This window comes from Pseudomyrmex gracilis, unplaced genomic scaffold, assembly GCF_002006095.1.
Source record: "Pseudomyrmex gracilis isolate BER0280 unplaced genomic scaffold, ASM200609v1 scaffold_54, whole genome shotgun sequence".
Classification (NCBI taxonomy): domain Eukaryota; kingdom Metazoa; phylum Arthropoda; class Insecta; order Hymenoptera; family Formicidae; genus Pseudomyrmex; species Pseudomyrmex gracilis.
Window position 1 is genome coordinate 527944 of NW_018020638.1, and position 23752 is coordinate 551695.

At 46.5% G+C, this 23752-nt stretch overlaps 1 protein-coding gene and 1 long non-coding RNA gene across 2 annotated transcripts in view; both read left to right on the top strand.

Annotated features, from left to right (window-relative positions):
• Positions 1-48: 48 nt before the first annotated feature.
• LOC109853762 lies at positions 49-10064 on the top strand. The gene is made up of 4 exons (XR_002250148.1): positions 49-286; positions 655-831; positions 7896-7951; positions 8948-10064. It is a non-coding gene; the product is annotated as an uncharacterized LOC109853762 (long non-coding RNA).
• An 856-nt stretch (positions 10065-10920) lies between these two features.
• Positions 10921-23752, top strand: part of LOC109853761 — a 42306-nt gene continuing 29474 nt past the window's right edge. Inside the window, exons 1-2 of the mRNA XM_020426156.1 lie at positions 10921-13035; positions 20565-20615. Coding sequence (XP_020281745.1) covers positions 11970-13035; positions 20565-20615 — 1117 coding nt within the window. The 5' untranslated portion in view covers positions 10921-11969. The remainder of the gene's footprint in view (positions 13036-20564; positions 20616-23752) is intronic.

Genomic DNA, 23752 nt, shown 5'->3' on the forward strand with positions numbered 1-23752 from the left:
CACGTTGCACAGCGCGCGTACGCTGGTGTGCACATACACGCGCTACATATTGCGCGACGATCGCGCGGCATCGCGACCAGTCGACGCTCGACAACCGGAGAGTCGAGTCGTGTGTTTGTCGCGTGAGAATCGCCAATTGTGTGCGAAACTCCGTCGTTGTCTTCCGAATATTCCGCGAGGCGTCTTCCCGCGCCTCTTGTCGCGCAAGCGAATTACCATCCCTTTGTTGCGAGATAACCGAAGGCTCGAACTGAAGAAGCAACCGCGTTAAACCGCGAAGAATAAGGTTTCATTAATAAAATTCCACACTTCCGAATAACATTATCAAAATCCGAATTTGAAATTTTTAGATTTTATCTTGCAATTAGTGACGTACGGGATTTGTTTTTATTCACGATATAATTCTATTTTTAGAAAAACACTTTCAATTTACTTTTTATCGGCAAAAATAATGACACAAGAGCATTTGCATAGAATTAAGAAATTGATGTCTTGGAGAACCGGTTATGTAAAAAAAAAAATAATAATAATTTGTTTCTGTCTCTCTTATTATCCGAGTTATAAATTGTGCTACAAGGTTTCCTCTCTTTTTACACGCAACTTATAGGATAATTCGCTCTCATTCAATGTAGGAAACGTCGACATGTGTTTCAGATATATATGTGGCTCGTTAAATCTCGACGGACTCTAAAGAAGCACGCGTAATAAAATTCTGCGGCGCATTTTACGCGCGACGCTCTTCCGGCGATGGGATTTTCATAATCGGCGGCGTTTTGCTACGCCGGTAGCACGTGCGCAGTGTCTCAACCAATAGCGGAAAGTTTGCAACAGGTAAGAGACTACAGTGAGTTCAGTGATATTCGGTTGCGAAAATACTCCGAACGCGCGCGAGGACGAACCGAAGAAGAACAATTTTCTGAGACGAGGTTTGTTGTTGACGGATCGTGGAAAGGAGAAAAGTGTCTTAATTTATATCTTAAGATTAAAATCCAAGGATATATATATATATATGCGCAAGCGTGCGATAATGAATAATATAAACGAAAAGTGATACGCAAATGAGAGAGCGCCGATGATCATTCCGGAATAGGTTTTAGCTTTAAGCGCGCGAGATGTATAAGATGTGAGGAATTTAGCTCGCGCTAATATAAAAAGAAATAAATATTTACCGCATTTGTGGAAGGCGCTAATTATGCCAAGCACATCTTTCTCTCTATCTTTTTTCTCTCTCTCTCTCCTTACGTAATAAATAGGCGCCGAATAAATTAGCGTAGCTTCAACAATATATCGGATCTTAAATCTGTTCGGTATCGTGTACGATTGCGTCAGGCCGCGATTGCGGAATGCGTCTCGAAGGCAGAGCGATGTAATCGTTACCTGCATAGTTTCCGTTAATTGAAAAGGCATATTGAGTGGCACACAGGTGTAAATATAGCAATGCCGCAACTCGACTTGTAAATATCGCCGTCTCGCGGAAGAATCAATTTTTCCCCTATTATCTACGCTGCATTTAGACTGAGCGTGTGCAGATTTAAACGCACGTATCGCGACTCTTCCCGCAATCAGCGGCGCGCATATGTACATACAACACACATCTCATCTCTTTTTATTTGATTCATTGTCGTGAGTAATAATGTAATATTTCACAGCGCGCGATCGCGTGAGCATTATGTGCTCATCACACTGTTTTCAACAAAAAGAAACGCAAAGAAAAAAAATAGCTTATACAGAGTAAAATGAAAAATTTATCCGAAATTCAAAGAATCGCGCAAGCGAGCGACCTCGAAATATCGCGTTCTTATCGCACGACATAACGTATACACAAATTGAGCAGATTAGTCGCGCGCGCGAACGTGACTTCTCTCGGGAGTCAATCGTTTTATCCTCCTCGACTTTTTCTCGTCGACGATATTTTTCTCCGTCTCCGCGTTTATATGCATCAACGCGACCTTATACCGATGCGCCTTGTCGTGCCTCGTCGACATGAAAATCGCCGATCGAGCGGCTCCGGGAGATTAGACTCGCCGCGGCATAATTTCGTATGCACGTACCTCGACGGTGCAAGCTCAAACTGCGTTCTTTTCTTCTTTCGTTTCATTTTCTCCCTCTCTCTTTCTTTCTTTCCTTCCCCGTGTGTGTCTTTCCGGCCGGCGGCTTTGGCGCAATGAATAAAAGGTAGCCGCCGCGTTTTCGCCTGGCGGCTTCTCGCGACGCTTCGGCCGCGAAGCGCCGAAGGAGAGGAGAACTCGGGGAGGGCCTTCTTTCTTCGTTGCGAGCGGGTTATGGCGGGCCAAAGAGGTACGTGATGCTGATGTCGCGGCGCGGGGTAAAGAGCGGAAGAAGCAAGGCGAGGACGTAAAGGGGGACAAGCAAGATGGGCCGCGCACGAAGAGTAGTGCCGTGGCGGTGAAGGGGGCAGACGGTCGGGACGGACAGGCGCCTACGGCGCGGATACGATTGGCGCCAGCGCTAACGTAAGCGTCAGCGTTAGCGCCGGTCGTGCGCGCGTCCGGACCGGCCGATATCATCCAGGAAGTTACGAGCCGCACCTGTCCCGTCATACCTCCGCCGTCGCTCCGCCTCGCGTCTCCCTGGTCGTCGTGTTTGTTCGCAGGGCCGTCGCCACGCTCTCGCGCCCACCGCCCGCCGACCAACGACATCGCAGGTGTTCCGCCAGACGGTCGTCCCAATCCGGCGGTTTTTGCGTCAAAAGTAGAGACTTCCGGTCGGCAGCATCCGGCGTGAGGAAAAAAAAAACATCCGCGATCGAGCGCGTATCCGTTCAGTTTTAGGTAAAACTGCCTGCTCGTCACGAATAACGCGATCCGTCGATTCAAATAAAATGTTGGCGTACATGAAATAACGGTATTTGTATAATAATCCAGATTGTATTTATTTACGATTACACGATGGTGTGTAAAACAAAGTTTAGTTTTCGAAAAAAATACTTGCGCGATCTCGATATACTTACTTTTATATCATATCTCACGTTTCTACCTTCTCCGCGCACGCTCTCTCTCTTTCTCTCCGCTCAGATTAACTCGAGTTACACTTTACTCGCGAGTTAAACGCGCGTATTTCCTCGTGGCAACCACTAGCAGAAATATCTCGGATGCGAGCTCGTGTGTGCGTAGCACACGGAGCCGGTGGTGCGTTTCCGCGCCTCGCGTTACACGCCTGCGTGTCTCTCGGTTTTTTAACGAAACAATCGTTAATCGTATGCGCGACCAGTTGATCGAATATATTTAAATCCGTGAGGAGTTAAGTAGGGACATACGGCGCCAGCGATGCAGACGATTACGCACCCGAGTCCGTCGAGTGTGTGCAACGTGCCGTGTCGTGTCGCGCCACGCCGCGCCGCGCCGGAGATGGCGAGACCCCGACCGGGTTTTTCCATTTGCAAATACGGACGTCGTTAATGCCAGCCGAATTTCCATAACAGGCAAAGAGACCATCGTCCGACTGACAGGTGCATATAATGGTGTTAACGGACGCACAATGTGCGCAATAACAACGGCGCCTCGCGAATATGTTTTCTTCTTCTTCTTGCAGATCGCAGAGTCATATAATGGCATAATTTTTTTGCTGATTGGTCTCTTTCGCATTTGCAAATATAATTCCAATATGAAACTCGTTATAATATAATTGACATAAGATTGATTACCGTCGCGAAGTCGTAATTTTCATTAGTTGGCGCCACGTGTGTTTTTTTTATATATTTTCAAAGAGAAAATCTCTCTCTCTCTGTGTGTGTGTGTGTGTGTGTATGTTTATCAGTCGTTTTTCTCTAAACGTTTATCTCCGCCGCCAATGCGGCGCGGCGTGAAATAATACGCCTTACACACACGGGCTCGTCCAAGTTTTCCGCGACGTCCTCGTATGTTCTCGCGCGATTCTACGCAGATACGCGCGCGGACGAGCAACGGCATCGTGATAAACAACTAGAAGCCCCCGAATGATTGGTCATCCCCGACATGCGTTCCAACACGTCGTCGTCGTCTCGGTCCATCGGGGAGTTACTGAAAAAGATTCTCCGCGCCCGGTTCCCAAAAATAGCCCGAAACGTCCCCGCGCTTCGCGGAAGATGAATTATAGCGGAATCGTCGAGCCGGACGAGCTCTCGCACTCACTGCCGCCGCTTCGAAGAACGACGACGATCGCTCTCCCTCGGAATTTGGAACGTTGACATCGGCGCCGACGGTGTGCCTCCGCAGAGTTTGAAGACACTCGAATCGGGCCAATCCGCGCGCTTTCGGTCAAGTAAAATCAACATGAAATATCGCTTTTTGATTGTACGCAAGATAAAAGAACGACGCAAAACACAAAGCCTGTAAATAAACAACGGAGGCATTTTTTTCGTCCTTAATTATTTTAGCAAAAACTTGCAAATTTAGGAAGAGAGAGGGAATAGACGGTGCGTGTAAGACGCGCGTTACTGCGCAAAAAATTCTAATAATCAAGTAAAATAACATTCAGATAAATTGAAAATTGCAGAAAAAATTTGAATTTTTTCTTTTACTTTTTGGATCGGTATCGCATTCTATGTCGCATAGATGGAGGCGCAAAAATGTTTTCCACGCAGAAGAGAGGCCGCTCCCTCGTTTGTGCGCGGCGTGACAACGTCAGCGCGTCGTCAATCATATTCCTCTGTGTCTCGACGAGCGGCGCCGGGTATTCTCGGAGAAGCGCCCGGGAAGATTCATTTCGCGCGTTTTTCGCACACCTTTTGCGCGATCCTTTATTAGAATCTAAATTAGCCGTTCATTACAGCAATTCACACGTTGTGTTGAATTTTGCGGTAATTGCGCGTGTGTGTCGCAAATGTAATTCATATCTCGCGCCGCTATTTCCTCTCCGGTCATTATTTCCCGAAGTTTGCGAGAAAAGAAACGCGATTAATCGGCGCGATACGCGGAATTTCAAGTTGCTGTCATTCCTCGCACTCGGTGAACGAATAACGAGTGTTAATCTTGTCGAATGGAAAAGCACGTCACTTACCAGCGGTAATTGGCGGAAGTCAGTTCGCCGGGACGTTCATTAATAATTCTCTTCGACGAAGTGACAAGAGGGGAGGTTGCGCGCGGCCGCCGTGTGTAACGAAGTGCACGAGAGCGTTGCGCGGTTAATATTCGTCGAAACGAAAGGTGACATCGCGACCTTTCGACTGAAACGGCTCTTGTCGCATTCTATTTACCTCGAGTCTGACATTCCTACGTCGTCGCGCTGTATTGTTCTAAGCGGGGCGCCGGTGCTTACGCGGACGTCTCCGGCGGCGATGTCCATTTCAAGAAACGTCCCACGTGAAAACTTTACATCACATCACACCATTAATCCGTGAACGCAGTCACACTCGAGAATATAAATCTTGATAATTGTAACGAACGTGATCGAATACGTCGCAACTAATGACAGATCATAAATCATACAATAACTCACACACATGTGCGTATATATAGATAGTACATAATTATTAATAAATTGTGCGCCTATTAAAAAAATTTACAAATTGACAAAATTAAAATTTCAGTTTCTTCATGATCTTCTCTCGCACAAAGGAAGAATTGTTTCTCTATATCAGTAACAATTTTATACACACACATGTATCAATATTTGTTTTTCGCTCTTTTCTCTCTCGCATGGCATTACGTACGTCGGTGCCATCGGTGTGATGTGTCAAGAATGGCGCCAGGGCCCCGCGAAGTGGCGGCGGGCATGCGAGTAATTTTCGCGTTTGGAAATAGAACGGGGGAAATAAAAGTACGATCTCGCGCGCGATCCTAGGCTGTTTCGCATCGCGCGTTTGCTGCCGCGGCTTAAATCTTACAACAGCTCACGCAGTATATGTGCGATTACTCGCGACATCTCGCCCCCATCCAGGAATTATCATACCGTAGAATAAACACACATATTTAATGCCAAATTAATATCAGATGGCAAAAGTAATATTAAATTAGCGTTGCGAGGATTTCGACGTGTAAAAACGAACAATTGAAGAGTTTTTACTGAAGATTTTATTTTTCTTTCAATTCTATTTCGATAATTAAAATTCTTCTGCAGGATAAAAGAACGCATAAACGAGACAATTGGATGATTATTCAAAAATAATAATGTCTATTTGGGAAGAATCTCTCTCTTTACTCGATTTTCTTATATTCTCGCAAAATCTATTCGCCCCAGAGCAAACACGATGTACTGAAAGACGCCTTGTATTCTCGAGTCGGGAATAATTCGTGCACATCTCGTCGCGGATATACGGACACTCTATTCTGTTCCCCTCTTTCATTCTTTTCCCTCTTTTTTTTTTGCAATGTGCAAACTCTTTTTGTTTCGAACGCTTGTATACCTTGAGCTAGGGGCCGCCTTGATCGACATTTAATTGGACCGAGACATAGAGGCACCGAGAAACGCGGATGGCCCTGAAGAATTTACCGAGAGAGTTTTACAGGCCGGACGAGACGGCGAGAGCGACTCCGGGCTGAGGAATGAGAGCGATGGAACGCGGGGGTCGTGGAGCGAGGAAAGAGGTAAGGGCGGGAAGAAAAGAGAAGAGAGAGAGAGAGAGGGACCGTTCGCGGAGGCCAGGCGTCTGATTACTAGCCAGCGCAGGACGCCAGACGTACATAACAAAATAACTTCCTAAATTCTATATCATTTCGATGTGTTCCGACGAGTAAAATAACGTGTCTAGACCTTTGTCGCGACTCGTCGCGAGATAAGACGCGAGAGAGGATTAATGGAAAGATCTCATTGAAAGGTCTGACAACTGCGAGTTTTGTCGCCGTTGTTAAAGTTGGCGATTTTTTTCACGCGTTTCAATAAAAAATTGTAAAAGAAGCACACAATTTGCTTCGATTTGTCGATTTATCGACTCGATCGCGCTCGAGAGGGATATCACACGTTTTCTGTCTCGAACGGATCACTTTACGTTTTAGCTTCTCGCTAGACGTAATTAATTCTACGGTTACGCCGCGGTGGCATCCGCGAGCTTTAAATATTCACTTAATTTTCAAGATATCTTGCTCGACGCGCGAATTATGTGTAATTATGTAAATATCTAACGGCGCCATTCTCGCTATTTTAACGAAGTTGATGACGAAACGAGTTGTGGAGTGGAAAAATATCACAAGAGACGATTTTGTTTTTTGCTACTTTACTTGTCGTAAAGCGCAAACTTCTCGCGAATTTCGTCTCCACTTGAATGTCGCACGTTTCGACGAGAAATCTTTATTTGAAAATATTAAAAAGAAACAAAAACGTCACTTAACGATCACGTGTGGACATATTGAGACACACAAAGGGAATATGCGACGAGATGCTTTTCGACACAAAAGCGCGCTCCGGCGATATTACGAAGGGGCGTTTTGATTATAGAAAATCGAAATTATAGGCTCCCGTAACCATAAACTCGCTGGACGAAGTTATGCGGCCTATTACAAAATTATGTCCGCGGAATCGTTCTCCGCGCGCTTTCTGTGAACGGGGTTTCTAAAATTAGAAAATTTATGAGCGACGATCCTTTCGGTCCCGCGCGATGGTATGCCATTCGCAATCCTTTTTTAGCATTTTAGGCCGACCGAGACTCGGCCACTCGTCTCTCCGTGTGTATACCTGCGATCCAAATTAAACGCCGCGCGGCATTTCTCTTTTGGATAACATAAATTGCACGATTTACGCGCGATTTAGACGGCCGATGCAACGCAAGGCACCGTCCGATTTAAGTCGACAGCCAGAAAACCACGCAATTTTCGGAGCCAACATTTTTTCCAAGAGTTTCGCGCTCTCAGACAATCACATTATTTTCTAAAATCAAATTACTAATTACGTCTCTTTTGTTTAAATAAAATTGTTCAAAATTAAACATCTAACAATAAGCGCACAACATACTTTTGTTGCAGATCACAAATATGTATTTCAACGAGTAAAACTGCTGGTGCGATCTTTCAAAAAATTGGTAAGTATCAAAAACAATTTGTCTAAATCTAAAATTGATAGTTTGACCAACATCATTTTAAAACGTTTAAGAAAAAGAGATTATAAGTATCGGACACACGAATTGAAGATGTTGTTTTCTCAAACAAATTGTTTTTTTCAAAACAATTAGCTAATGCGAGGATTTTAAAAAACATTAACCACTGTACATTGATCGTGCCTGTGAACAATGTCGCAGCGTTTTCCAAAGAAATGGATTTTGTCACGGTGTGGCGCCTTCCTGTCGTTCGCTTTGTCATTCGACGTATTAGTGCCATGTGTCCTTCGTCGGCGTTTCTTTGTCGTTCGTTGGCGGATGAACCGATGGGTGGGGTACTTCTCTCTTTTACGGGCGATATCGTGACTGAAATTCGTCCTGGAATGTCGACTTCCATGACGGAGGTACAGCACGTCGATTGGCACTGAAGAGACATCAACGGAAACACTGGCGTCAGTCTGCCCTGGCGACCGATAGGCCCAGCCATTTCTGTCTCTTCCCCTATTTGCTTACATTATCGTCGTACCAAGACCACTTACTCGTTTCTATATTTGAAACACATTTTATTCACGTCGTATGTTTTTACACATGTTAAACACCGACGTAATCTATCTACGTTCCAAAGTATATGCGCGATGCAACGTTTTATTTTCACGAGATTAGATAAATAAACAATTGTGTGAGCAAACCTTACCTTAGCATATACGCTTAAAAAAAAATCTCTTCCTCTCCGTTCCTCTCCCGGTCATTTAATCGTGACATCACGCATGATTCACGCATTTGCATAACGCCGTAAAAGTTTTGCTTCGAATTCGAGTCGCGCTTTGCGGAATTCTTCGCGGCCTACGTGCCTCGATTTCCGCGAGGCGCCGCGCCAAAGAAGCGCGGCACGCCGGAGTATCTCTCTCACAGCGCCGCTACTTGACGATCGTAGCGCCACCGCTGGCCATGTTTGACAATCTTTCTCTCTTGTGTGTTTAGTATGCTCCGGTCGGTGTATCGGCCCGCCGTCGTTCACGGGACGGAAGGGGACGAGTCGTCGCGGCGGTGAGAGGCGAAGAAGGGGACGGAGTTTCGAGGCGCGACCGGGGCCGAGAGAGAAGAGGGTCGACGACTAGCGGTAGTGGTGGAAACATCGGTGCGCGTACTCGTGACGGAGGAACCTCGTGCGGTTCCAGTCGCGTTGCCGAGCATAAACGAGTCGGAGTTGCGCCGTGATCTGTCGTATCTCGCGCGCAACAGTTCGTTCCATTCACCGACGACGAGACCCCGTTGATATTCATCGCGCGAGCGATGGAAAGCGGAAGGAGGCAAAACGGATAGAGGGAAGAAAATCGTTTACCTTACCGTGAATAGTGGTTGGAAAAGCGAAGAAACATTGGCAGAAACAAACAACAATCTCTTGTTTGGTATTTGAGACACTTATAGACGGTGCTCCCGGTAAAACCACCGCGTAGAGAGCGAAAGAGAGAAAAGTGTCGCTCATTCTCGGCGCACGTTCGACCTCTCTCGCCCTCCGACGTTATTGCATGTACGTACGACGTCCGTATCCCGGTCGCGTACGTGTGCGCCGGTCTTCCCCACTCTCTGTGTCGTTCCCTCACCCCTGCTCGTTCGTCCGATCGTGCTCGCTCGCTCGCACTTTAGCACCTCGCTGCTGGAGCACCGCCCCTGTGTGTTGCTCGCGCTCGCTCCATCCCGCGGGAGCCAGCGATTTCAAGAATGTGACAGTGCGCGTCCTCGCGATCGGTCGGTCGGTCGGTCCGAACGAACGTACGGGCGTACGGAAGGAAGGAAAGACGGGTTCGCGCGGCGAGCGAGACGAGAAGAAGCAACAGTAGCGGCCGGCGAGCGATGGGTGCCGGAGATCATCATTGTTGCGGTGTTGTCGCGTCACGGTGAGAGAAAGCAAAACACATTGCTAAGTGAAAAAAACGTAAAGCGTCGAAAGCGAAGATAGAAGGGAGGAAAGGAAGTGAAGGACAGACGATGCGAGCGGAAAATGTCACTCGGTGATACGCGCGTACGAATGACGGGGAGTGATCGACGGAGCGACGATCGCGAGTCTGAGGTTATTAGTGTGTCGCCGCGGCGGCGGTGGTGGTGGTGGTGGTGGTGGCAGCGGTCGCCGTCGTTGTCGTCGTCGTCGTCGTCATCGTCGTCACGCGGTGCCGCCGGCGCGGTGGTGCCGGCATTGGCGACGGCACGAGCGCCGGATCATCGGGAACGGGAGCAACAACGTTATCGCGTTCTTCTGCCGCGAGCATCATCGAAATCGGACTACTATTATCGCTGCTATTCGACAGCGGCAACATTGTCTTCGTTGTCGTTGTGTCTGTTGTCATCGGCGCCGTATCAGCAGCTTGCGACGAGAGTCGCGACGTGTCTCACCTCCTGAAAAGGATCAGCGGCGGCGCCGCGGGAAGATTTTTGTGACGCGACGTCGCCGGTGTGTATATACACGCCCGTCGCATCGTATATTACGTCCGCGCGCGAGCACGTACACACGTAATCCGTCTTTGTGTGTGTGCGTGTGCCGCTGCTTGTCGGTGTGCCGGGTCGCGAGGTTAAGGCACCGCGTCGCCCTCGATACGCGACGACCGAGGAAAGTAAAGGCCGGGTGTCGTGCGTGCGCCGACCGATTCGTTTCGTGCCTACCCCTCCCCCCCTCTACCACCCCCCCTCTCTGCTGCTCTTCACCCGAAGTCTCTTCTTTCTCCTCTCACTCTTACCAGTGTAACGGATAAGAAGTGTACAGAAGCGATATAGCAGTAGCAGTGCGACGGTAACTTTGACGGTGACCGTTTGTTTGTGTGCGTGCGTGCATCCGTCGTCCGTCCGTCCGTCCGTCCTCTCTGCGGGTCGCGCGCGTGGTTTGTATTGTAACGTTGATCGTCGTTGTCGCGTCGTCCACGCGCGACCGACGACGTCGCGCGTCGACTGGCGTCCGCGAGTCGCCTGTTCGCGATGCCGACAGTGGCTCACATTCACAGCCGTCGTGCGGATTGTTCGCCCGCGAGACGAGTTCGTCGACGATAATAAACAGTAGTCGCAAAGAAGAGGAAGAAGAAGAACGCGGAGAACCGACCATTTCTCGACGGGAAAGAGGAAAGAAAAAAAAAAAAGACAAAATCAAGGGAACGCTATTTATAACCCGAGTCTCGGCTCCGAAGGAGAAGGAAGAGGAGAACGGCTCCGAAACGACGTGAGGTAAATGAGAGTTCAAGGTCAGCCGGTGGTGGTGCGTCGGAAATCCGAGAGCTCGTTCACGCGGCCAAAAAACTCATCCGGAGAGGAAGGTGGACCGTTCTCGCCGCTAGTTGTAAGTCGGAAATATCATTGGGGAAACGCGCGCACATTGCTACTCGGCGCAAAAAAAGCCGGCCGAACGGGAGGGACAGCAAAGAAGTAAATCCGCGCGCGGGAGAGAAAGAAAGAATAAAGTATTTATTTACTACACGTTTTCCCACGATCGACACACAGAATTTTCGACGGTACACAATAGTTTAAAAAAGAGAGAAATCTCGTGGAATACGCGAGAACTCGTCGCTGTGTGTGCCGCGCATTGGACTGTCATACTATTTCGGGACCGTGATCCAAAGTGCGCGCGCGCGCGAGCGCGTGCGGGAATAAAGTAAATATACACGCTCGTACGAAGGAGAGCGAGCGCGCGCGACTGTGTTGTGTGTGTGTGTGTGCTCCTTCTGTGATTTACTCGCGTGTGCACGGACCAAGTGTTGTTTTTGGAGTTGACACAGTGCGTATTTGGTGTTTTGTCGGCAGAAACGGAAGGACAAACAGGAGAAAAACGACGATCACGAAGAAGAAGAGGACAATTTCGCGAACGCGACATCCGCGCGCGCGCGCCGTTTTCGTCGATCGCGTGCGTACGTGCGCGTGGCCCGGTCAAACCGCCCTCCTGCGTCTCGTCTCACCTTTTGTTTTTCTACGGCGGCTACGAAAAGGACTGGCCACCAAATGCGCGTACCGCAAATCTTGTTTCATGTTCATGTTCTGGAGCAAACGGACGGTGCTCACTAGACGTCTGCTGAAGGCCAAGGTCCGTGGGGAGCATGAAACCGAGTGTGAAGCTCAAGAGGATTCACCGTCAAGTACGTATCATCGCAGCGGCGTCTACGACTACAATACGGGTAACAGTAATAACAACAACAATAACAACAACAACAACAACAACGTGACAGCGACGACGGGCCGTCAAGTGAACAGAGGAACGACTCGTGGAACATCGTTCTTGAGAAGCAACACGGGAGAAGGAAGAGGAGGATCAGTGATCGGATACGGGGGTCGCACCACAACGTCCAGTAGGCTTCATCAGGGCTGCTGCGGCGGCGGCGACGCCAGTCAGGATGATGATGATCGACACCCGCAGCAGTCTTTTCAAGATCCCAGTCGTTTGTTGAGGTGCAAGGAACTTCTCAAGACGCTGAAAGAGAATCAACTGGAGATGTTGCTGAACGCGATCGAGAGCTACGGCGCGGACCTGAGCTCGTGCGTCTTGGTACCGCGTCAGCAGCAACCGGTTGTCGAGGAACATCCATACGATCATCCACAGCAGCAGCAGCAGCAACAGCAATACAGCGGCAGACCGCATCGTCATCATCATCCTCGTCACTCGCTTCATCATCATCATCATCATCATCATCATCACCATCATCATCATCATCGCTACCGTCATTATCGGCACCACCGCTCGAGACATCACCGCTCGTCCTCGGTCGAGGACGATCAAGAGAGCTGCTGCTCTGCGTCCGAGGACTCGTCGTCGCCTCTGAGATCGTCGGACAGACGCTGCGGCGGCGGCGGCGGCAGCGGCGGCGGCGGCGCCGGTAAAGCGGGAAACGGTGGCGGCATCGCTGCGCCAGTGAGAGGATCGACCGAGAGAAGTAACGGCGCGCCGTGCGACCCGCACCTGCTCTGCTGCCAGATCTGGCGGTGGCCGGATCTCGAGCACTCCTCGGAACTCAAGAGACTACCCGTATGTCATTCCGCTAAAGATCCCGTATACATATGCTGCAACCCTTACCACTGGAGTCGGCTCTGCAAACCCGGTAAGCGAGCGTTTTTCTTCATATTATGTTATATATGTTATCGGTGCTCATTGAAGGATGACTGACGAGATCGAAAGTCTCTCTCAGCTCTTGAATTACGCAACATTTCGGTGAAATTCGCATTAAATACGTGTATCTTCAAGTTGCACGATTTATCATTCGGATTAAATTTTATCAATTGTACGCACATAGAGCAAATTTTTTAAGTCGCTCATTTCAAGTCAATTCGCGTGTATCTTTTTGCGTTCAAAATGTCCGTCTTATTTTGCTGAATGATTTACAAACTTTGAATTTTTTTTAAAACGTAAATTGCCAAATATTAATTACATAACTGTGTGTTTGGCGTAAAAAAAAATTAATAATATCTCACAAACTTTAGTTTTTTTTTTCTAAATATTTTTCAAAATATATTATTATGTAAATGATTAAATAATTAATTGCAAAAGTAAGCGAAGAAACCGGTCACATCAGCGGCGTATTTCGGGGACGTGTACGACGCGCGTAACATACCGTTTAAACGTATCGAACGTGTCTAGCCGTCGGCACCGGTGTCTAGACGATGGAATAATTAACGTCGTAATGCGCAGCTACCTACTTTTTAAACCGGCAGTAGACCGTAAGTCGCTAATCACATCGCCTGTGCGCGCATATAGTAGCCCGACGCTAACGAGCCTAAAAGCTCAAATGTGAGGCGAAAATTTATTAGGCGCTGGACGCGAGAATTAACGTACACCTGCTTGGTATGAAAAAATGCAAAATCTATATAGACAAACTGCCCGCTGTACCGTGTCTACTTTCTAGAGAAGTTCCAAAGTGTCAATATTATGCGCGAACGATTGTTTACCATCGCAAAAAAAAACTGAGTAAACGCGAAAAGGACTGGGAGACATCTGTTACTCGATGCGAAAATAAAAAACATAATTTGCTTCTGTAAATTGAGTCACAAAATTTTGCGAGATATTATCACGGATTCTGTAAATAAGAAGTTAAGTTCAACGAATTTTTAGCTCGATATAATAATACAACACTTTGATAAATTATGCGATCTCGTTACTTCAGTCGAAAATATCAAAGGCGAACCTCGTTAGTTTCACGTATCAACATGTAACATTCGAAACGGGATTGGGGAAGAGGGAACTCTTCAAATGTCAAAAGATATATAGCAGGTATAGACTTACAAAGTGTGAGACCGATGACAGGTCTCTTAGCAATTTGACTATATCCCTTTGCGATGTAGCTTCTCTTGCCAGGTATACATATCCACGGTCGTTCTACAAATTGAAAAGGAAGAAATTGCGTGTTTACGTTGCCAACTTCTTTACAGTGATTTTACGTTTATTTGTCGCTAGAATTAGATTTTTCATCTTTTGTGATTACAGCTACACAGAGGATTTGTTTTTTAAGAAAATGAAAGACATGTGTATATCCGAAATTGAAAACTTGCAAAATTTTAATCAATTATATATCTAATAGAATAGAATTGCATCGATTATTTGTTAAAATTATCTTCATATATATTTATATGATTATTTATTTATTTTTATCTTTTTATATTTTGCATTTATTTTGGAAGTATTAGATAAATTTATAAATTTTTTTTTTGTTAGTTATTTAGTTTTTCGAAATTAAACAAGTAGCAAAGACGTGTGTAACAAACAAACGTTTCTCGTCGAGTTTCATTGGAGACGCGCAATTTTCGGAGACCGAAACATCTTCTTTATTACAATAAGTACGCCTAAGTAGGTGCGCCGCATTTTTAGTGTTTACGGTTGCGGTATATTTGTCGGTTTAAAGAAAGCGTCACAAATTTATGAGTGTCGCGGCACCGCATCCATATCTCGTGAGTACGTCGTCTGCGCGTCCGGCGACGTGACTATTCGACCGCAAAAAGGCGTCGCATTCTGTAGTAAAGCGCGAGCGAGCGAGCGAGCGAGCGAGAGAGGAAGCAAAACGAACAGGCGCCAGCAAAACGCGTCTTTACGTAACCCTGGCGATCATTTAACCCGTCGCCGTCGCCACACCACCACCGCGCGAAGCCCAAGCCGAACGAATTCGATCGAGGCGAGCCACGGCGCGGCACACGACGTTGTTTTAACATCACCGCTCGTTGCATGGCGCGCGATCGTTTTGCTTCCTATAAATATTTATATAAAATGTCGCTATTTATAAAGGAGAGGATTTTTTTTCTCTTTTCTTTTCTATCTCTCATCGCTCTGTAGTAGATCTTGAAATTGCAAATTAATGAAAATTATGCAATAAACATTTTAATGACAAAGTTTTACAACTTTCCGAACACAAGCGGATTTCTCCGCGCAAAATTAACAGCCGTAAATCTTGCTAATTAAACCGATTAATAATACCCGACTAATTACGTGGTCATTACGAATGTACTAAACCGAGAACGCTTGTTTCTGCCGCGAACTATAGAGCCTTCCTTGTCGCATGGTGGTGGTCGACGACCATAAATCGAATTGCGCAGTACGCGCGCAACGCGGCTAAAAAAACTCGCGCGGGATATCCCGCTGCGACCGTTGTCACGTTGCTCGTTTAACGTTCCTTGGAAAAGTTATAAAATCGCGAACTGGTACGTCGACGTAAGTTTAATCGTTCAAGAAGTTTAAAGACGATATCTCTCGTACGACTGCTGCTGCTGAGTAAGAAAAAAGTACGCCTTTCTACGCGCGCGAGCACAACCGCCCGTAAAACGCGAAACCATTCATGCGCGCGAGCGCGCTTGAGAACGCGGCGCCGACCAGTGGCCTAATCGTGACGACGTCGATTCGTTACAGTCGAGTGCACCGCGAGCGCGCACGATTTATCGATAATATCGAGCGTTTATTGCTGGAAAATCGAATCAAACAGGCGCGACCGATCTGCTCGGCGACACCTTCGAAGGAAAAAAAATGAAAAAAAAAAAAAAGAGAGAAAAAGACAGCGAGAGAGAAGGCGAGATAAAATCGCGACGCGCCTGTTTCGTAATTAACGGCGCGGCACGACGCGTCGCAAGAAAATAAGGTGATCCTTCGAATTCCACGCTGAGGTTTCCACGGACTAATAATAGCACACGGTCGCGCGCCACATATGCATACATATGCACCTCCCGAAGAAGCTGACGCATTTGGGGAAAGAGAGACGCGAGAAAGTGAGCGAGTGTATCTCGTCCTGCGCGAAATAGACGCGTCAGTGCGGTGACACCTCGATCGCGCTCGAAGAACCACGCCAAATCTTGGCGTTAGAATACAAAAAAAAAAAAAAAGAAAAGAAAAGAAGAGCGAGGGAGAGGAAGAAAACTTGGAAAAGGTAAACGAAGAACGGAGAAAAGAGAGAAATCATGTATTGGACGTGAGAAAAAGAGCGGGAAGTACCAATAGCAAAATCAAAGTTATGGCCAGAAGGAAATGAATCTAAAAATAAAACGTATATTGGGCGAGTCAGTCGCGGCTGGCGGAAAGACGATGACGCGAGAGTGGGAAGGGTTGGTCGACCGACGAAGCGGCTGCAAGAGAAGTAGAGAGAGAGAGAGAGAGAAAGAGAGAAAGCAAGAGGGAGAACGGATTCGACGCGACGATCAGACGAAGAGAAAGAGAGAGCGAGACGAGCTTAAGCGGCCGAGAACGCGCACGAGAAGCGGCGGGTGAGAGCGGGCGGTAGATGGAGGACGAGGCGCCGTCGAGCATGTGCGGTTAGGAAGGGCAACGACGGCCGAGGGGATCGGCGCGCGGAGGTACCGTCCGCGACGGCCGGCACGGAGAGGAGCGGGATCGCGAGGTGGGACGCGGCTGCCGCGAAGAGAGAGGGGACCGCAGCCCGGCGCCGCTGCGTGTCATTGCTGGCGCCAGCTAATTGTCGAGGCCAGCCGGCATTAGCCGAGGAGCTGACCGAACTGAGTCGAACCCCACGAAAGCAGGCAGGCAAGGAAGCAAGCAAGCAAGCAAGCAAGCAAGCAAGCAAGCAAGCAAGCAGGCAAGCAAGCAAGCAAGCAAGCAAGCAAGCAGGCAAGTAAGCAAGCAAGCAAGCAAGCAAGCAAGCAAGAAAGCAAGCGGGCACCGGCCACTTGGACTCAACTCGTCTCGCTTGGTTTCGCATCGGTGCAAGAGGCCAGCAGCAGCACTCGGTTTTACCGCGCGGCCGGAAAGTCACACATCTTTCTATATCCGTAGAAACAGGTCGTTGCGTTGAAAAATAAAGCGACATTTTTCGCAACCCTCGTCTTACGGTTTGTCCATTATTTGGTTAGGAAATCCTGGGAAACAAAAAATAAATATTCAGTACCGCCTACCTGTAAACGCGAAGTTAAATTCTGAACTTTAATCTCTCGTTAAGTTCGCTCGAGTCTGTTGTGCTGCAATATTCGAAAATCTGAAACTCAAGATTTTCGCACAAAAGATATCTCGTTAAATAAAGTATATTTTACTACAAGTATATTCTACTACAAAGCGCGATTCACCGGGATTCGAAATTAATAAATCACTGGTTCTCGCGATTCTTTTTATTGTCTGAAATCGACGGGAGAATTTCGTTTTTATCGTCATTATATGCATATTTTTCGGATTAGCTAATGTCTCGCCTACTCGCGGCGCTGACCTTCGATCGTTGAGATTTTTCGGATTCGTCGGGATTGGGGGCAGCGAAGGCGTCAGAAATCTTGGCCGGCGTTACCAAAGTATTATGTATATTCTCAGTCTGTGGGATGCGCATATTTAGCGCTTTCGGCGGATCGGGAATAGGTTTCCTGGGAATTTCGAATTTGCTGCGCATCGCAGCAAATTTCGAGGACACTTAAATTAGAGCTCGAAACAACAAAGACCGATCGCTGAAACGGTGCCAGTTATTCACGTGTTATTCACGCTCGCGTGGTATATTATTTCCCATATCACGTGTAAATCACACTATTTTGTAATAAAATAAAATCTAGTGGTATATCGTTCGTGTGTGTAGAAAAAGACATAAAAGTATAACTTTTAAAACACACGCAAAGTTACACTAATGCAATTCAATTTTTTATTCAAATCACGTTTTATATATTGCAACCGTTTGATGGTCGCGTGAAAAGTGCGCGATGTTCCCACTGGCGCGTGATCGCGATTCATCGAAAGGTTAATACACGATAGTGCACGCGTTATTTAGCCCACATTGCTCGAAATAGCACGCAGATTCTCGATATACAAATGACGCATGACCGCGCGCAGCGATCGTGATGGATGCACTCTCGTCTATTTTTCTCGACGGCTCAATTTACGTGCAACCTCGCTCGCTGATTTGTTGTCGCGGGCGATATCGCCGATATCGCACGCTAATTTCGCGTCGGTCATTTTTTTTTTTTTCTGTTTTTTTTTATCGCGCGTAAATCTCTCCCCGCAGTGGCGCCTCGTTTTCGCAAATGCCGCGACGCAGACCCCGCCGCCGTCTTTATCTGTTTTTCCATTTTGGCGACGTACACGCGAGAGCAGTTATATTGCCGGAGGGACGGCCGGTTAATAATTCACGTCGCGGCGAATCGATTATCATCGGCCGGACCGGGGGCGACGGATTGTCGTTGCGCAAACCGTCGCCGCGGCGCAGGTTTTTTTAATCGCCGCGTGCGTCGCGATTCGAGCGTGTATAAAAATGCGCGCGCGCGACTTTCTCCGCCGCGCGTCTCTCCTCGCCCGCGCGAACATTCATTCATGGATGAGGCACGATGAGGAAGCGAGCCTTTTCGCGCGATTTTTTTTTTTTTTTTTTTTTGCGCGCGCGACACGATTTATCGAGGTAGATAGATTCAGTGCGCGTAAGCGTGACTTCATTCGACCAAAGGAAACGATATCTACGGTTCTTATTATATTCTCGTCTACGACGTTTCCGCTTCGAGATCGATACGACGTGATGCGGATACAATCAGTTGATTCTTACGATAAATGCAATAACATTTATCTTTCGTGGCCGACGATCGGGTAAACAGGCCTAGAAATAGGCGCGTCTCGCTTGGAAGAGACACCCGCGGCTACCGCGTATTACGTAATACGATCACGCGGATTATAAGCGCCGTGTGCGTTTATTATGAGTGCTTTAATTGGGAGCTAAATTATCGCCGTTTAAATCACGCTCGCGTCTCTTGGTATTCGGGTCGTGCCAGCTCAAAGTTTGAGGTGCACGTCGATGAGTGACACGCCGCCGGCTTTATTAAAGCTCGGTGGCGACGCGACGACGACGACGACGTCGGTTGGTCGGTCGGTCGATTCTGGAGAGGGATCGAAGCAAAGCGCGATCGTGAAAGAGAGACGGATGAAGAGAGGATCCACGTGTAGGCGCGACAAGACGGCCATTACGCGTCTACATCGGGCCACGCGCTCGTTATCTAGGAATTTCGGCTTGGCCGAAAGCTTCTTCTTCTGTAGCCACTCGTAATTTCATCCGAAAAACGAGACTCCTACAGATCTGTGTGTTATTTTCCGCACGTCAAAGCTCTTTGGCGATGTCAATCGGTGATCACAATCTCCGATGTCCAATCTCTGATTATATAATATTGTTATTATATTGCGACGCGACACGCGTGATTTTTTTTCTTACAATTCGAACGCATATTTTTGAAGCGATAAATAAAATCGAACGACTTGTTTTTTATCGAATTATTAATGCACATTATTTCGACGCTTAAATAACAGGAAAAACTACGAGAAATTACGAAACTTATTCAGAAAGAATTGTTGCTCTCTCTCTCTCTCACTCTCGGCAAAAATTGCGAAGCGTTTTAAAAATGTTTTTTTTTTTTTTGTATTCTCGAACTTGTTTTGACGGTCAGAGATTTCGAGAATGCAATTAATCGGGTATATGTCTCATCTATATGCCGCGAACGATAGCGACGACGCACGACGGCGCCGTTCCATTTTCTTAAGTACGGGAGTTACCTTGACGGTCGAGATATTCGCGCCACGGTTTGTCCTTTAGACTTACAAAACGATAAAACTTAAAAGGACGAAAAACCAAACGCGCATATGCATCGGTTTTGCTGGCGCTCCGTGCCAATAATAGAACTCGCCGCTTTTGGATCTGGACTCGTCTAATGGGCGCCTGTCATTCGTCGTCGACGCTATTAAATTCAATTTAATCGAAAGACACTGGAGCCTTGTGTCTGTTTCTTGATATCTCAGCAGTCGTTGATTTATATAGCTTCAGCTCTTCGATTCAAATAAAAAAAAAAAAAAACAATTATTATAGCAATTAAATGAAAGTATAAATACAATTTGATCACTTAGATATGGAATTAATCAATAACTTATATATATTCATAGATTATAGATTATTTATAAATTTAATAAATATTTATGTGTAATTAAATATTATATTTACAGATATATTTTTGTTTAAATTTCTGTAATAAGATCTTTAATTTATGAAGCGTCTGCGTAATTAAAAATAATTATGATTTCTACACTGCAATTAATAACATTGTGATAATTATTTATTTACTGATTTCCTCACAAATATTATTGATTCATATTCGAGTTTCGAGCTGCAAAACAATACGCGATTATCATTTCTGATTTCAGAGTCGCCACCACCCCCGTATTGCCTTATCGCCGACAGACTGAGACCCGAAGGTGAGTGTCTCTCTTTCTCATTCTATTTCTCTTCGTCTTTCACACCGTAATCAGAAGTGTCTCTCTACGAATAAGTGTGAACACGAAATGCACGCACACATTATGTATGTGTGTATGCAATCGTGTGTTGTCTTCGCGCAACCATGCCAGCGATAACTCATGTTTATTGCTTGCAAACGTTTACCGTACAAGCAACGACGAGGTTCGTCTCTCCCTCTCTAGTAAGCGCGTGTTGTCTCATGACCTAGCCCAAAGCAAGGTTAGGGATAATCCGAGACGAATGTGACACTATCTTTCGTTGGTGAAATCTAGTTTACAAACATTCAAACATTTATACGAACAATACGAAATTTAAAGATAATTAATATCTGTCTACTTCTTCAAGACATAAAATTTTCTCATGTTTGACTTCTCTCCAAATTATTGTTTTGTCGCTTTCATTAATTTTAAGCTTCTCGAGTGTCAGAGCCAAGTTACTTTTGCGACGTGATCGCTCGCGAATTTAACAAGAGCGCGCTATTATATAATAATCTATATTGGTGTGTTATAAGATCAACAAGATCACAAGTATCGATACACACGTATTATATTTTTCTTTCTGTCGAGAGAGTTCGACGTCAACGGGCAAAGAGTAAAAAGTAGAAGCTAATGCTAAGAATGTAGAAATAAATATCCAGTATTCGCGTATAGGTGTGTGTGAGTAAATAAATATATATATATATATATATATGTACTATATAATTCTAATCGTACAGTTAGAGGTTCTCACATTTTTCACAGCGCCGTGAATTCCTGAAATGATAAATGGACCTTTCCGTCGCGAATAAATCTGACAATTTTATTAGATAGAATTGAGCAAGACCAGACTTATAGCGCATTCGTGGAGATACATTTACGATAACATTCTAGCCGCACATATTGCGGGTTCTCAACTTGCTGCCGCAAAATTTCGCAAGAAATAAATTGTATGCGCGCGCGCATACACACACGCACGTGAGAGCACAAATGTTTTCTCACGAGTATAACAGATATACAAAAATATAAAAGAAGTTTCGATAGCTATTAATCAAAGATCAAAAACATTTGTTTCGCTCACAATTCTATTGTAACTCTCCGCACCGTAAACTGATCTTGTTGATCGTCGATAGGTCACGGTATCATTTCAGCGATCTTGTTGATCGAGGGGTGGAGATCGATCTCAAAGCACGCGTCTCAAAATTGCGAGAGATCGACGTTCTCCATTCTATAGACTTTCAATTGAAAGTCATTGCGCGCGCGCACATGTGTGTCTCAAAAATACAAATTTCTCATTGCGTAGTGTTTTTCTCTTTTCAAAATTATCCCTGATCGACAATAGCATTAAAAAAATAAAAAATAAACAAAAAAAACTAATACGAAGCGCTAATAAACACGAGGAACCGCGTCGTAAATCGCAAAAAGACACCGTAGGAGAGATATTCGCGGCGATAGTTTCTGCTGACCACACGACGTCTTCTTACTTCCTCCCGCGTGTCGTCGCGTTTTCTTTCCGTCTGGTTTTGGACCGCGCCGCCTCTCTGCGCGTTTCTCTCCGCGCCCGATCCCACAAACTGGTTCTCCCCCGGCGCGGAGAATCGATGTGCGAGAGTAGCGCGATCGTAGCAATAAAACACGCGGTCATCGACAGATTCGCCTTTTAAACCGCCTTTCATTTGCCGAGATACCTCTCGCGCGAGAGAAGCTGGTTGCGCAATTACGGGGAATATAATGGACGTCGTGTGGTCGGTCGAGCCCTCTCATTCATCGGTATCTTCTTCGAGAAATGTGTGCCGGGCGTTGTAATCGAGCGAGACAATGGCGCACTGATATCGATTGAAACTGTGTCGCGAAATGTTGAAAATTTATACTCGCCTTCGAGATATTTAACGACAAAATTACATCACTCACAGAGTGCAATGGCGCGCGATGTGTAATGTATTACAAGTTTTTTTTTTTTTTTTTTTTTATTAATAAAAATAGTCGAGGGAACGAGAACGCGTGTTTTAAATCCGATCGACGTTGGCGTGCGTGTGCGCCAAGCTTAAAATGACGAAATAACAGCGCCTGCAGCTAGGAGCGCGATGACGTTAAGGCAATATTACGTGTGTGTCTATAGATTCTAATGGACGCACTTGTGTTAGAGAAATATATAGCGTATGTGTGTATGTGTGTGTGATCGCCTGAGGTCAATATCTCCTATATCTCGACAGAGAGGATCGCGTCTTGCGAGCGGCACGTATTTATACAAAGGAGGATTCTGCCAAATGTCCTATTTCTGCGTAAATCAAAATCTACAGGATGATATAAAATACGTGTTGTCATCGCTCCTATTTCGATCGGGATGCGTAATTGAGTCTAAAAATTCGCGCGCGCGTTTCATTCGTTTTCGCGCATAGAAATTGCATTGTCTTCTTGCACGCTTCTTTTTATTTCCGGCGCACGTTTTATGCGAGTTGCGTCGGCATCGCGTCCAGCGAGTCAGCCGTGTGTTCCAAGTATGAGAATCGCGTTTTAACGTGACTGTTTACTCGTTAATCGTGAATAATTCATGACTTATTAATAACGACCATAGCCCTACTTTACGCGCGCGCGCGCGTGCGTATATGCTACGACGCAACACCACCGATACACGATGGTAATCGAAAACGCGCGCGTAATCGAAACGTGCATTTTCTCGCGGCGGCGGCGGCGACGGCGCGGGCGGCGAGAAGGACACACGGGAGGAGGAAACGCGTCGCGTTTCTTCTCGGAAGAAGAAGGGGAGTTATAGTAAGAGGTTTTTTTTTTTCGCGCCCGTAAATCTGTCTTTCGGACGCGACACCGCCGTCGCGAATTTATGTTTTCCTGTCGCGGAGGAAACTGGGCCACCGCGTGCTGCCGCAACAAACGGATAAAAGTCCGCCACTTGTTGCTGCGCGACATTCGTACCGCGAAGTGGAGCGATTCAAGCGAACCGATGACTGCTGCCCCAGGGAGATTCCGCGAAACGCGCGCGTGCTTCGATCGTGGGAGGAAAAATAAAAGGGAGTGGAAAAGAACGCGCCGCGGGGCGACCTGTCACCTCTGCGTCTTTCCGGGTGCATATATCGGGTGTCTCGTATAAAATTATGATAAAAACA